The sequence below is a fragment of the Oncorhynchus mykiss genome, chromosome 18 (assembly GCF_013265735.2).
Source record: "Oncorhynchus mykiss isolate Arlee chromosome 18, USDA_OmykA_1.1, whole genome shotgun sequence".
Classification (NCBI taxonomy): domain Eukaryota; kingdom Metazoa; phylum Chordata; class Actinopteri; order Salmoniformes; family Salmonidae; genus Oncorhynchus; species Oncorhynchus mykiss.
The window spans coordinates 34697631-34712323 of NC_048582.1; the positions used below are offsets into that span (position 1 = coordinate 34697631).

Here is a 14693-nt window from a genome sequence, read left to right on the forward strand (position 1 = left end):
CCTAATACCCACTCTGAAACCTGATAATAGAGACTACAACCGACACAGAGTGTGGAGCTATGCATGTTATCTGTACGCTATGACAGTGGAGGAATTAGCAGAGGAAACCTGGCATGGGGGGGTCAGACTGACATAGTAAAAAAAAAAAAGCAAAAGCAGCAAAGCCATTGAGTTACAGTGGTCTACTTTATGCATCACAAAGCCCTGACCTTACTCCTATAGAACATTTGTGGGCAGAATTGAAAAAGCGTGTGCGAACAAGAAGGTCTACAAACCTGACTCAGTTACACCAGCTCTGTCAGAAGGAATGGGCCAAAATTCACCAAACTTATTGTGGGAAGCCGTAAAAGTTTGACCCAAGATTAACAATTTAAAGGCAATGCTACCAAATACTAATTGAGTGTATGTAAACTTCTGACCCACTGGGAATGTGATGAAAGAAATAAAAGCTGAAATAAATCATTCTCTCTACTATTATTGATATTTCACATTCTTAAAATACGGTGGTGATCCTAACTGACCGAAGACAGGGAATTTTTACTAGGATTAAATGTCAGGAATTGTGAAAAACTGAGTTAAATGTATTTCGCTAAGGTGTATGTAAACTTCCAAATTCAACTGTATATAGTCACCCCTCCCCGTTTTTTCAGTCTGTCGCACCTGAAGATGTTGTAATCAGCAATGTCAATGTTCTTATTTGGGATCGAGTCAATTATCCAAATCTCTGTGAGAACCAACATATCTGGGCTCGTGTTCATGCACCAAGATATCAAGAGGGTCCATCTTTGACATCAAACTTGATATGTAACAGCCCAAGCCCTCTTCGTGATTTGAAATCCATATTTATGGTTTTTGAAGTATTAGCACTGGATGAGCTTACCACAGTGGACTTCCCATTGGGCGAACAGTAACAGAGCTAACACAAGATTATTACTGACAATACCCCTGGGAATATGGTAGCAGTACGGAATAGGAATAATTACCTGAGCAGGGGTTGCGCTGTCATTAACTCACTGTTTTATAAGAGCCTCCTCGATGTTGGGCAAGATAACTTTTTCCCCGTTCCTATTTGGATGCTAGACATCCCTCTTGTTAAACTGGAGCCTCTCCCAAAAGTGGTCAAAATTGTCAATGTACTCCAAATCCATTGAGTAACTGTAGAATTTAAGACCGTAGCCAGAGGAGACGACTAAAGTGTTCCATTCAGTGACCTATTGTTGGTAGAGGCCCGGGAAAGAAAAAAACGCTTCTGTCTCCTTTAGCCTATCCGTAAGCCCTATAAAGTCATCTTTGAATTGCTTTGTGAAGATTGATGTTGTTTGTACCAACATGAATGACTACTGTGTAAGCATTTGGGTGCTTTTCCATCACAGCGGGGACCTGTTGATGTCTGTCACGAGCACGGGCTCCACGGAAGCAGTGGCCCCTTGCTTCCGCGACTACCACATCCCTAACTATGGAGCTCTCTATAACAAACACCACCGCTTGTTTCGGCACAGGCAGTGCAGTCTCCCCTCCCTAGATCGTATTATCACCTACTAGTGGAATGTCAAGACTGGCAGCTCAAGGTACCAGAAAGAGATTAAAAAGGGAGCGGGGGAAGAGAGCAACAGGGGCACCCTCTCTCTCTTTCTCTCTTTCTCTCCAACCCTCCAGCTGACTTCACAGTCCTATCGTGCTTTTGAAAATATGGTTCACATGACCTCAAATGTTGTTTTCTTGAACACAAAAAAAGCCTTATAATTTAAAATAACATGGTTACATGACTTTCATAGTTAAGATTAAGAAAATCAACATTTAGCTAATGAAAAATGAATCTACCAGTAGTTACATTTATAATCTTTGACCAGTTTGAGATATTTTCACTCACTTTATTTGACATCACTTAATGATTTTTTGCCATAAAAGCCCCCCACAGACCTTGAGTATGGGGTATTCCCTCAGACCCAGCTATGAAAGCTAAGCCTAAAACCTAGAACATGCAGTCCTTTAGGAGAGCATAACTCAGTCTGCCATCGGTATAATGGCGCGTATGGTCTGCAGCAGCAGCAGCCGTGGCATTAGAAAAAAACAGAAAACACCAGGCTTAGCTGTGCTCGACATAGAATGAACCAGTGACTTCCAGAACAAACTCTGCACAGTTTGGGCAAGGTTTGACTCCGAGGAAGAGCAAGAGAGAAGGGCCAGTCAGCCAGTGTCCACAGCTCCACAGCCCACAGTGTACCATGTAATCAGGAAGCTAGGGAGAGATTGAGTGGCCTTAGGCTCCCTCTAACATCTCTATCAGGCTGCCAGAAACGTGTGTGGTTTGAGCCCGGCCTGGACTGGCCGCCTCCACAGGACGCCACTGTTGATGATGTCAGCATTACAGACGGGAACTTTCCTAAACAAAGGGAAGTCTGTGTGTTTGGTCGGAAGCTGGCGGGGGGAGGGAAGGAAGAGGAGGGGAGGGAGGTGGAGGTTTTGAAAGAACACACTATATCATGACGAGAGTAACCCAGAGCCCATGTCATTAAATCATTAGCACCTAATCACAGAGAAAAACATGCTACCCAGTACAGGTGTGAATTCTGATGTTCAGACACACAGGACCATATAACATGCTTAGCTAGCTACATTCTCAGGTTCCCATTCATCCCCACTGCAGCCTTCCTGTTTATAATCCCAGGTTGGTCGCAAACTTTGGGGTGTTACCACACAAGGATATGTGAGAAGTTCAACCGTCCAGATACTATTCAACACATGTAAACTTTGCCTGCTGAAACCTTTGATGGCTTACTTTCTCTTCTCAACGTAGACACTGTGGTTTATTCAGAGGTTGAAGTCAAGTCAGTGATGTGGTACAATGATTGGGAAGACTGGCCTTGTAGTCCAAGAATTACAATTGCTCAATGCTTCTTCTGAGTTGACCACCAAAGCTACTGTGGTTTAAGCTCATGACTAAGCTTTACTGGCCACACTACCTCTCTTTGCGACTGTCTGTCTGCACTTCAGACGTAATGGAAAAGTTTGAGTCACCCTCGTCTGGACAGGAACTGACTGAGCGCACTGGTCTGTCTATTAGCATACCTATGGTATTTCATTCAGAACTATGACGTCTTTCGGATAACATCATAGACGTGTAAGGATAAAACACATACCCACTAATCTATTTAAGCGCTGGTGATATAAATAGGTTGGAAAGAAAGTGATCGGAGAAATACGAAATACAGTGAGCTCCAAAAGTATTGGGACAGTGACAATTTTAGTTGGCTTTGGATTTTAAAGTTACAAACGCACAAATATCACCCCCCCCCCCCCCCCCCCCAAAAAAAAATGCTAACCCCTGTTATTGTAATGGTGAGAGGTTAGCATGTCTATATTTGTGCTTCTGTAACTTTCTCACTCATCATTATTCACGATTCATTCAGGATTATCCCTAACCATGGTAGCATCCACATTACAGTAGAAATTTTTAGAAACGTATTCTATTCTTATTTACAAAAGGACACAATACATTATTTACCATTCATTTATATTGGGCCCAAAATAATCTGACACACAACCAAAACAAATGGTAAATGCACAAAAACGTATGTACATTCCCCATACTTTTGGAGCTCACCGTAGGTCGGAGAAGTGATGGGGGTAATAGTATTACATCCAGACAAGTCTATATTAGAGTACGTTAGTATAAGGAGGATAGCAGACCTGCACCACAGGGTGTCCTCCTGCCAGAGCCTTGACTGCCCCTCTGCTCCCTTCGGTCTCATAGTGGGCCCGGTGGTGAGATTTGGGCTGCACCTCGATCTGTAGGCTGTACGGCCCGGAGCTGGACGGCAGCTGCCAGTCAAGGGCTGGTAGAGATGGGCTAAGGTGGAGAGAGTATTTTTCAAGTTTGCAGTGTAACAAGGCACAACTGCAGATTGTCAATGCTTTGCTTGTATATTTCGGAGTTTACTTCACTTTGACTTCAAAAACTTTCCGTTGTTAGGAGCTGTCAACCTTATAATGAATATTCTTTCAGTCAGTCAAAGTCTTGCTTCAGCTTACCTGACATATTGCTTTGGCTTGGACCATGAGTATGGGTGCTGTGGCACATCCAGGAATCCCCCACAGTAGTTCTCCTTCTTAAAGGGCATGCGGGAGAAGGGGTACTCATCCTGACCGAGCTCCCCAGGGCTGAGCTCCTCTCCTCCAGGCTCAACCTTCAGGCAGACTGCCCCAGGCTCCAGGCTGGTCTTCCGGGCCTTCAGAGGGATGCCCTCCCCCAGGTCTGCCACACCGTCTGTGGTCAGAGCGTTGATGGCTGCAACTATGGCTGAGTTGGTGTACTGGTTGGTGTTGTTAGGCATCCAGGACTCACCTGTGACGCAGAGACGTGGGGAGGTGTGAGGGGACGGCCCGGGGGAGTGGTTAGGGGAGTAGGGGGACTTGGAGGTTGTGGTTCCGTTGAAGCTGTATTTCCTCTTTCCACCACTAGGGGAGTTGGGCCTGGAGCCCCGCTGGCCCATCCAGATGTCGTCCGTTACACTGGTGCTGGGGGAGGTGGAGGGGGAGTGCCGGGGGGAGCCCGCATTAGCGCAAGCATCACCCGGAAGGGCGAGAGAGGAGGAGCCACTGGGTGAGACGCAGGGCGACTGCCAGGGCGAGTTTTGGGGTGAGTTTTCGTAGTTGTAGGAGAAGCCCGACTCATAGGACGAGGCCTCGGAGTGACAGCTGCGTGACGACACACTGCTGGCCGGGCTGAGGCAGCTGGGGTCACGGTAGCCATCTGCATTGGGCAACGTCAGGGTCACGATGGAGTTGACCCGTTTAGCCACAGTAAGGTTGTTGCTCTCTTCAACTTTGTCCTCAGGAAACTGCCCGTAGGCTGTGATCTCAATACGAGGGCTCTCGAGGGCTGGCGCCCCATTTGGACGGATGCTAGGGGAGGAGTAGTAACCCACTGTCCTCATGTTGTTGTGGGCGCCGTAGCTGGGAGGCTGGCTGATGGAGACTGAGATGGTGGGGCCAGACTGGAGACTGGGGTATTGGGAAGGCATGCAGGGGTTGCCCTGGGAGAGACTGATGTTGGGGGTGTGGCTGTATGCATCTGAAAAGCAAATACATGGAATGAGTTAGAATTATGGTCCATACACACTCTCATTGGCTCACACAATGAAACAGATACGGTAGTTGCCAGTTAACTACAAAGAAAGCTGCTGCGATGGTGTTGCTCATGATGGAGTGTAAACTGCATCTACACGCTGATGCAGAAAGTAAATATGTTCCTGTATCCAAATGAGAGCAAGACCAGAGAACTCAAAACTAAATGGGTTTCCCCAATCACAGAAGTAAAACTACCACCAACACACCATCCCTGAAAGACACAACCTTCACAAAATAACTAAGGTGAGAAGTATACAAATAATTGGCAAAAAGACTTACACAAAAAATAACCAATATATATTTATTTATTAATAACCAAAATATATTTATTTATTTAACCCTTATTTTATCAGGTAAGTTGACTGAGAACGCATTGTCATTTACAGCAACGACCTGGGGAATAGAGGGGGCATGAATGAGCCGATAGGAAAGCAGATGTAGACAATAACTTTTTTCCAATTTCAAATTGCCTCTGGTTTTATATACCACAGCAATCAAAACATTGAACCAATTACTACACTTTTTCCTGGCTAGTTTATTTTCAAAAGCTATAGGAAAATGTATCACCTGTGTGTACCACATGGCTAGTTTGTTTGCAAGACTAAAGGTGCAAGCTCAACCCAACAGGGGAGCCTCATGATGCCAGCTAAGATGCCAGCTCCCCCACTGGGTATGAGGGCATAAGAGACAGACTGACTACCCATGTGGCACAGACAGAAGAGAATGGGGGAAGTTGTGGTTAAGGGTACAGGGACCTGAGTAATCTTACTACAGTCAGCTCTTAAGACTATTCCAGTCTCAGGCAGTATGCTGTTGCCAGAGCTCCTGTCTGCTGTGAATTAAGAAACATAATCACAACCATAAAGACATGACATCACTGCACCAACGTATGACTCCCACAACATAATCACAATGTAATAGCCTTAACATCACAGTGGTGTCACATCATTGCTATGTCTTTATGAAAATTCTTGATGGATTGCAGAAGATGCCACTTTACCAATGAGAACCACTGGTGTGTATGTTCTCTGATTCAATTGTAGTAAATCTAGACATGCACACTGAAACACTGCACATTTGGTGTAAATGTATCTTCAAATGGGGTCTGTTTACTCATGCAAGAAGAGGCATTGAGGCATGGATTACCAATTTGAGTAAACCCTCCCGAATGTGAGTTTTGGTGCCACCACTGCCACTCCCACCACTCCCTACTCATAGGAGAGGCACCTCATAATGTAATGTAGAGCTCATAATAATGTGTTTCATGTTCATCCTTCCTTATGGCGATCTCAACTTTTTTCTTCTTTCAATACATACAATGTTAGTAGGTACTTTAAATAAACCTTTTGGTGAAACCAAATATTTATTTCAAAATGTAAGTAGCTACCATGAATAAGATAACAATGACGTAGCCTATCCTATAATCATCTCGGTATTCAGTACGCTGCATTACATTGTAATACCTGTATAATCGTAGGCTATCTAAACAGAGAATAAACCCATTGACTGACACCTGAGGAGCGCCTGAAGTGCGCCACTAGACAAGACAGGCAGCTATCCAATATGCAGAAGCATCTGTTCAAATGTCGATTGACTTACCGTTTACGAATGCTATATTACTCTTACACACAGTCTGACATTCAGACGCAAAGTAACAGCCTACTCACCCTCTTCAGCAGATTTCATTTTTTTCTGTCAGACAGGGTAACGGAATGTCTGAAATCGAACTTTTGTCTGCGTACTCCAATATCCATAAAACGGCGCTTTACCCCTCCAATGATGATGGCGATGCTCGCTCGCTATATTCTAACAAACCTCGAAACTATAGAAAATGTCCTTAATGAGAAAAAATAAATACATGTAGATTAATTAAAAAGTGACTCGAAGAAAAATACAAATCGTATCTGCAGAGTGAAAAACTTTTGGATACAATTGGATAGCGCAAAGAAATCAAAACGATGAGTCGGGATTCAGTTTGTGATTGAGAGTAGATATTATTTTAGTGCCTGATTTGAAATATCGGACTTGATTTTGTGAAAAGGAGTCCTAGCTGGTATTGGTCTGTGTGACGCACTGCTTGGTTGCAGAGAGCTCCTCAGCACTTATAAACCTGGGGATCACCTCCGGCGGGAGTGCACCACCCCTCGAACAGTGACGCATCTCCACGTCTGACCAACCAACAGACCCGTTGAATTGAGATTCTCTCCACTCTCTGGGGTTTCCAGCTGCTTTCAGACGTGGTTGACTAGTTGGGCTGGCAGTCTACAGTTGCAGTTCAGAGAGAGATGCAGGCTAGTGGAAAATGTTATGCAATATTTAGATGTACAGATAATGAGAAGAAAGATCAGATAATGGACATGCCATTGTCCAGTGCCACAGCTACATCAGCCTTAAAAATATTGTTGACATTAATCTATTCTCTAATATATTAATAAGCAGTTGCAGGAAATACATCCACATCAAATATATGGACCCTGTCCTTTCCATGTACTTGATTTTGTGTCCATGAGAATATCATATACCTATTTACAAGCTTGTCTCTTGGGCTCTAAAAACAGTGGGCAGGACCAACATTACACTTTAATATGGCGATACCCTTAACTAATATTTTCAATGCTTGTATTATTTTCACTCCCCCAGATACCTGGGTCATTCGAAACCCTCCCTGCTCCGAGTCATAATTCACCCAGCATCGTTCCATCTCTTCCTTCTGGCATCACACACAACGTCTGAGCAGTCATTCATGCCTCATGGTATGATGGAGCGTGACATTATACAGAAGGAATGTTCTTAATCAAGATTTGCAAGCAGCTTAATCATGGCAAATGTTTTACATTAAACCACTGCCATGTTCACCCTGATACAGACATTCATCACATGGCAGCAGGCAGATGCTTGTCTGTTCAGTTAAAGAGCTGCATTAAAGAGCCCCGTCTGCTTACCTCCTCCAGAGGAAGGAGTACAGCGCAGTGTGAGGACCAGCTGAACCAAACATGCATGAGCTTAGCTTGGCTCTGATCTGAAGCTGAAGATGAAGATACATCTGAAGATAAAGATGGCTGCTGCATCTTCAAACATCATACAGGATGACATCTTTCGGATTTTCTTATGGATGTTGCTGAACTTGCAAGACCATTCCCACTTCCTTTGACTGAACAACTAAGTGCATATCTGCTGGGCAAGAAACCCATAATTATCTGTAGTTACCAACTGTATAAGGGACGTATAAAGTTAGCGCCATACCCAGTAATTTGGCATTTGGAATCTTATTTTTTTCTTATTTCCATAGAGAACTATCTATGGTGGTGTACTGTACACTTATCCAACCTCATAATGCAGTCAGATGTCGTTGGCAGGTCTGGACATCTCAGGGCTTTGGGAACTGCTTCTGTGACAACACACAACATTAGTCACATGTCTATCACATGGTGGCTCTCAAAGAGTCTGCCCATCTCTGTAAGTGGGAATCTCTGCAAAACAGTGGAATGTAATCAGCTGTGTAGGCCTTCGTGATGCAGAGGTGCCATGCAGTAATCACCTTCAATAGACACTATGTGGGTGTCTTTCAGAACACAGCACAGCTTGCCAACACCGCTTGCCTCATTCAGATGTTGAAGTTGCACTTTTCAGAGTAGGTTATGATAGTGGTACTTCACTCAAAGTATTTCTCTACACAACAATGCGCTGTGAATGCCAAATGTACAAACAAAAATGTTGGGTCAATTATGACCCAATTTGGGTCCTTTCTGTGACCCAATACTGCATTATTTTAACCCAGCACTGTTGGGTTATGTGAATGACCCAACATGTTGGGTCCTTTCTGTGACCCAACACTGCATTATTTTAACCCAGCACTGTTGGGTTATGTGAATGACCCAACATGTTGGGTCCCTTGATTTTCCCAAAAATGTCTATTACAGAATCTGTTAATTTTCTAAAGGAACAAATAATTATATCAATCAATGTTAAGATGTCACTATACAGTCGACACAATTCTTTAAATGACATATGGCCAATCATGACAAATTGTAGATAAAGTACAAAATATTTATTTTCTGATATTCATTTCAGTTACAAAATGAAGTCATGCGAAAGTTAACAAATTAGGAACACACAAATAAACAAAAACCTTAGAAGCACAGTCCATCATTTGAAAATCCCAGCAGCCCTACTGGGGAACGGGGCTGAAGAATATTAAACACTTTACCCTCTACTCCCCCAACCCCTACTGGGTATACATTTTCAATATGAAATTATGTAAATTTAAAAAATGCTGAAACAATGTCTTCTGCTCCAGAGCCTGATGGTGAATGCCAGGGATTGGAGGCGATGGTCTCCGAGAGTCAGAACGAAGGTGTTGGGTCTCTTGTTCTTCTAGTCGCCTGGCAGAGATATTCAGCCATATTGGTTCCAGCCTGAAGATTAGAGAATGACAAAAATGTTGAACAATAATCAAGACACTCATCACAATCTTGCACAAGCCCGCGCGTGCACACACACAAATTGAGGCATTTCCTATTGCTCAGAACATGTTATACTCCTATACCGTCTATTGCTGTGTGCAGGATGTTGATATGCATTGAGTTGAGTCCAGCCACTTTGTGTGTTGTTTACAGCAGGGGTGGGAAGAGTAATGAAATATCCTACTCAAGTAGAAGTACTGTTACTTCAATGAAAATGTACTCTATTAGAAGTAAAAAAAAACTACTCAAGTAAAAGTAGCTCATTTAAAAAGGTACTTTTAAAATAAAAACATTGACCTTGACAATTAGCAGATTTCACTAAGGTTACCTGAATGTTGTTACACGTGGTCTTTTTCATGCATTAAATTGAAAAAGGGAGAGGAAATGAATGTACATTAGGAACTAATGTTGCAATTAGACATCTATCTGTATGTCTAAAAAACGAAGGATTTGTCCAAAATAAACTATTAACATTTGAAAATATAAGAAACATTCAAAGAAATGACAATCAGTGGTGGAAAGAGTACTGAAATATCTTGCTCAAGTAGAAGTCAAATGGCTGACTTTGAAAAAGACTCAATAAAGTACAAGTGCTTGGAAAAGCTACTAAATTACCAACATTACGACCAGGAATACGTCTTTCCTGAAGCGGATCCTTTGTTCGGACCTCCATCCTGGACATGCGATCTTATCCCAGAAGCTGACCACAAACAACGCGGTCGCCGGAGGAGAGGCAGACGGAGCGGCCTCCTGGTCAGACTCAGAAGGCGAGCACACTATCCACCGCTTCTGAGAATATTTTTCACCAATGTCCCGTCTCTAGATTACAAAGTGGACGAAATTAAGGCACGAGATGCCTTCCAGAGAGACATCATAGATTGTAACATTCTCTGTTTCACGGAAACATGGCTCACTCGGGATACGTTATCAGAGTCGGTATAGCCACCCGGTTTGCTTTCTTTGAGGACAATACAGTGCCACTGACAAGGCCCGCTACCAAAGCCTGTGGGCTCTCCTTCTCCATAGCCAACGTGAGTAAAACATTTAAATGATTTTAACCCTCGTAAGGCTGCCGGGCCCAGACAGCATCCCTAGTCGCGTCCTCAGAGCATGTGCAGACCAGCTGGCTGGTGTGTTTACAGACATATTCAACCAATCCCTATCCCAGTCTGTTGTCCCCACATGCTTCAAGATGGCCACCATTGTTCCCGTTCACAAGAAAGCTAAGGTAACTGAACTAAATGACTATCACCCCGTAGCACTCACTTCCGTCATCATGAAGTGCTTTGAGAGACTAGTCAAGGACCATGTCACCTCCACCCTACCTGATACCCTAGACCCACTCCAATTTGCTTACCGCTCCAATAGGTCCATTGACGATGCAATCGCCATCATACTGCACACTGCCCTATCCCATCTGGACAAGAGGAATACCTATGTAAGAATGCTGCTCATTGACTACAGCTCAGCATTTAACACCATAGTACCCGCTAAACTCGTCATTAAGCTCGAGACCCTAGGTCTCGACCCCGCCCTCTGCAACTGGGTACTGGACTTCCTGATGGGCCGCCCCCAGGTGGTGAGGGTAGGTAACAACATCTCCACCTCGCTGATCCTCAACACTGGGGCCCCACAAGGGTGCGTTCTCAGCCATCTCCTGTTGTTCTCCCTGTTCACCCATGACAGCGTGACCATGCACGCCTCCAACTCAATGAAAATAACCTCACACTCAACGTCAACAAAACAAAGGAGATGAAACAGCGGAGGGAGCCACCCCCCCCCCCCTTCCTATTGACGGGACAGTAGTGGAGAAGGTGGAAAGTTCCTCTGCATACACGTCACGGACAAACTGAAATGGTTCACCCACACAGACAGCGTGGTGAAGAAGGTGCAACAGCGGCTCATAATTCTCAGGAGGCTGAAGAAATTTGGCTTGTCATCTAAAATACACACAAACTTTTAGACGCCCAATCGAGAGCATCCTGTCGGGCTGTATCACCGCCTGTATCACGGCAATTGTACCGCCCTCAACCACTTGGCTCTCCAGAGGGTAGTGCGGTCTGCACAACGCTTCAACGGGGGCAAACTACCTGCCCTCCAAGACACCTACAGCACCCGATGTCACAGGATGTCCAAAACGATCATCAAGGACAAAAACCAACCAAGCCACTGTCTGTTCACCCCGCTATCATCCAGAAGGCGAGGTCAGTACAGGTGCATCAAAGATGGGGCAGAGAGGCTAAAAAACTGCTTCTATCTCAAGGCCATCAGACTGTTAAACAGCCCATCGTTAACATAGAGATGTTGCTGCCAACATACAGACTCAAATTTCTGGCCACTTAGATAAACTGACTTAATAAACGTATCACTAGTTACTTTAAATAACGCCAATTTAATCATGTTTACATATCCTACATTACTCATCTCATATGTACAAACTGTATTCTACACCATCTACTGCATCTTGCCTATGCCGCATGCCATCACTCATCCATATATTTATATGTACATATTCTTATTCACTCCTTCACATTTGTGTGCATTTGTGTGTATAAGGTAGTTGTTGTGAAATTGTTGGATTACTTGTCATTTTGCTACACTCGCATTAACATCTGCTAACCATGTGTATGTGACCAATAACATTTTATTTTATTTTATTTGAAGTACAGTGTAGACATTGTTTATGTTGTAAATGACTATTGTAGCTGGAAACGGCAGATGTTTAATGGAATATCTACATATGTGTAGAGGGCCATTATCAGCAACCATCACTCCTGTGTTCCAACGGCACGTTGTGTTAGCTAATCCAAGTTCATCATTTTAAAAGGCTAATTGATCATTAGAAAACCCTTTTACAATTATGTTAGCACAGTTGAAAACTGTTGTTCAGATTAAAGAAGCAATAAAACAGGCCTTCTTTAGACTAGTTGAGTACCTGGAGCATCAGCATTTGTGGGTTCGATTACAGGCTCAAAATGGCCAGAAACAAAGAACTTTCTCTTGAAACTCATCAGTCTATTCTTGTTCTGAGAAATGAAGGCTATTCCATGTGAGAAATTGCCAAGAAACTGAAGATCTCGTACAACGCTGTGTACTACTCCCTTCACAGAACAGTGCAAACTGGCCCTAACCAGAATAGAAAGAGTAGGAGGCCCCGGTGCACAAGTGAGCAAGAGGACAAGTACATTAGAGTGTCTAGTTTGAGAAACAGACGCCTCAGCTTCATTAAATAGTACCCACAAAACAGCCTCCTATGAACCCAATCACCCAACCTTGCTCTGTTTAAAGAAAGCAACACAACTTCATTACCTAATGCCTGCAACCAAGCAAATGGGACATTCAAAGTAAAACTACTCGTGTAAAAAATGTGTCATCTAAACAACCCAGTATTTTTTTGGAGTGTAATATTTCCTCTCACCCATGGGGAGGGGATCCCATTTCAATTGAGTATATTAGAGTATCCTTATGAACGACAACACCTGTGTTGCAGTCTGGTCTCATAGAGTAGACGTAACATAGTAAATGTAAATCCAGGATCTCAAATTAGTATAATTTGTTATGTTTGGTATGGTTACATAAGACAGATGGTTACTAAAGGCAAAAACGAAGGGGATGAGTGGGTGTATAAGGTGTATAAGATGAACGTCTAGCAACCCAATGGTTGCGAGTTTGAATCGCATTATGGACAATTTAAGCATTTTAGCTAATTAGCAACTTTCCAACTACTTATACTTTTTAGCTACTTTGCAACTACTTAGCATGTTAACTAACTCTCCCCTTAACCCTAACTTTAACCCTTTAAGCTAACCCTAACCTTAACTCTAACCTAGATAACGTTATCCAGATAACTATAATTTGTAACATATCCTACGTTTTGCAAATTCGTAACATATATTACTTTTTGGAAAATCAAATTGTAATTTCTAACATATCATACAAAATGGGTGATGGACACAAATTAATACAAACCATATGAAACGTAACTCTAAATGGACTGGCATGGATTTATGTACAGAATAATACAAAATGCTCTGAGACCAGGTTGCAGCCAGCCAGCCCAGCCCAGCCAGCCATGAAATGGTAGCTGTCTATTTCATCATGGGGTCATTGGCTCAGTGCACTTCCCCATTCATTTAAAGAGCCCCCCCCCCTTATTTCTTTGACCTCATGGAAATCTCTCTCCCAAAGCATGGGGCCTAATTGTGGCAGAGGGTATCATTGCTCCCCCTGCTCTCAAGCCATGTGTCACTGAAACATGTGCTGCAGTAAACACTTCCCCATCTGCAGTTAATAAATAGCACCACTGTTGCTGATTGACGTGCAGCTCCAACTACGTCAGGGCAGCGTCGGATCACTGTGGTTTTCCCACCCATGCCTGCTCCTGGTTAGCAGGCACTCTGGTCAGGACCATCCCTGAAAGCAGTATACTGTAACTAAGAACAGATCATCAAAATCAAAGCAAATTTTATTTGTTACATGTGCCGAATACAACAGGTGTAGGTAGACCTTACTTTGAAATTCTTACTTACAAGCCCTTAACCAACAATGCAGTTTTAAGAAAACAGAGTTAAGAAAATATTTGCTAAATAAACTAAAGTAAAAAATAAAAAAGTAACACAATAAAATACAAATAACGAAGCTATATACAAGGGTACCGGTACCAGGTCAATGTGCGGGGATAAAAGTTAGTCGAGGTCATTTGTACATGTAGGTAGGGGTAAAGTGACTATGCATGGGGGAATGCAAATAGTCTGGGTGGGCATTTGATTAATTGTTCAGCGGTAATGGGTAACAACGCAAGTGTCTTGTCTTAGTGGCGTAGTCGGTACAAGACCCAATACTTTATAAACATTCTGATGTAGTAGTAGGTCTACCCCAGCAGACCCACCACTACATTATCAAAGTTCACTTTCATTAGCTGTGTCTTATGGGCTTGATACATACATTACTTACATTCCAATAATTCATGTGGATTTTTGCAGATCAAGTCAAGTGCATTCCTCAAAAGTTCAAAAGGACTGGGACCCTCACATCTGTGAGATTTCGTCCTTCAAAAGGACTGGGACCCTCACATCTGTGAGATTTCTTCCCCAAAACTAC

At 43.3% G+C, this 14693-nt stretch overlaps 1 protein-coding gene across 1 annotated transcript in view; it reads right to left on the reverse strand.

The window, feature by feature from the left end:
- The window catches only part of nfatc1 (nuclear factor of activated T cells 1), a 59706-nt gene extending 52515 nt beyond the window's left edge, over positions 1-7191 (reverse strand). Inside the window, exons 1-3 of the mRNA XM_021571742.2 lie at positions 6798-7191; positions 4033-5074; positions 3691-3850 (exon numbers count right to left, since the gene is read on the reverse strand). Coding sequence (XP_021427417.2) covers positions 3691-3850; positions 4033-5074; positions 6798-6816 — 1221 coding nt within the window. The 5' untranslated portion in view covers positions 6817-7191. The remainder of the gene's footprint in view (positions 1-3690; positions 3851-4032; positions 5075-6797) is intronic.
- Between the last annotated feature and the right edge of the window lie 7502 nt (positions 7192-14693).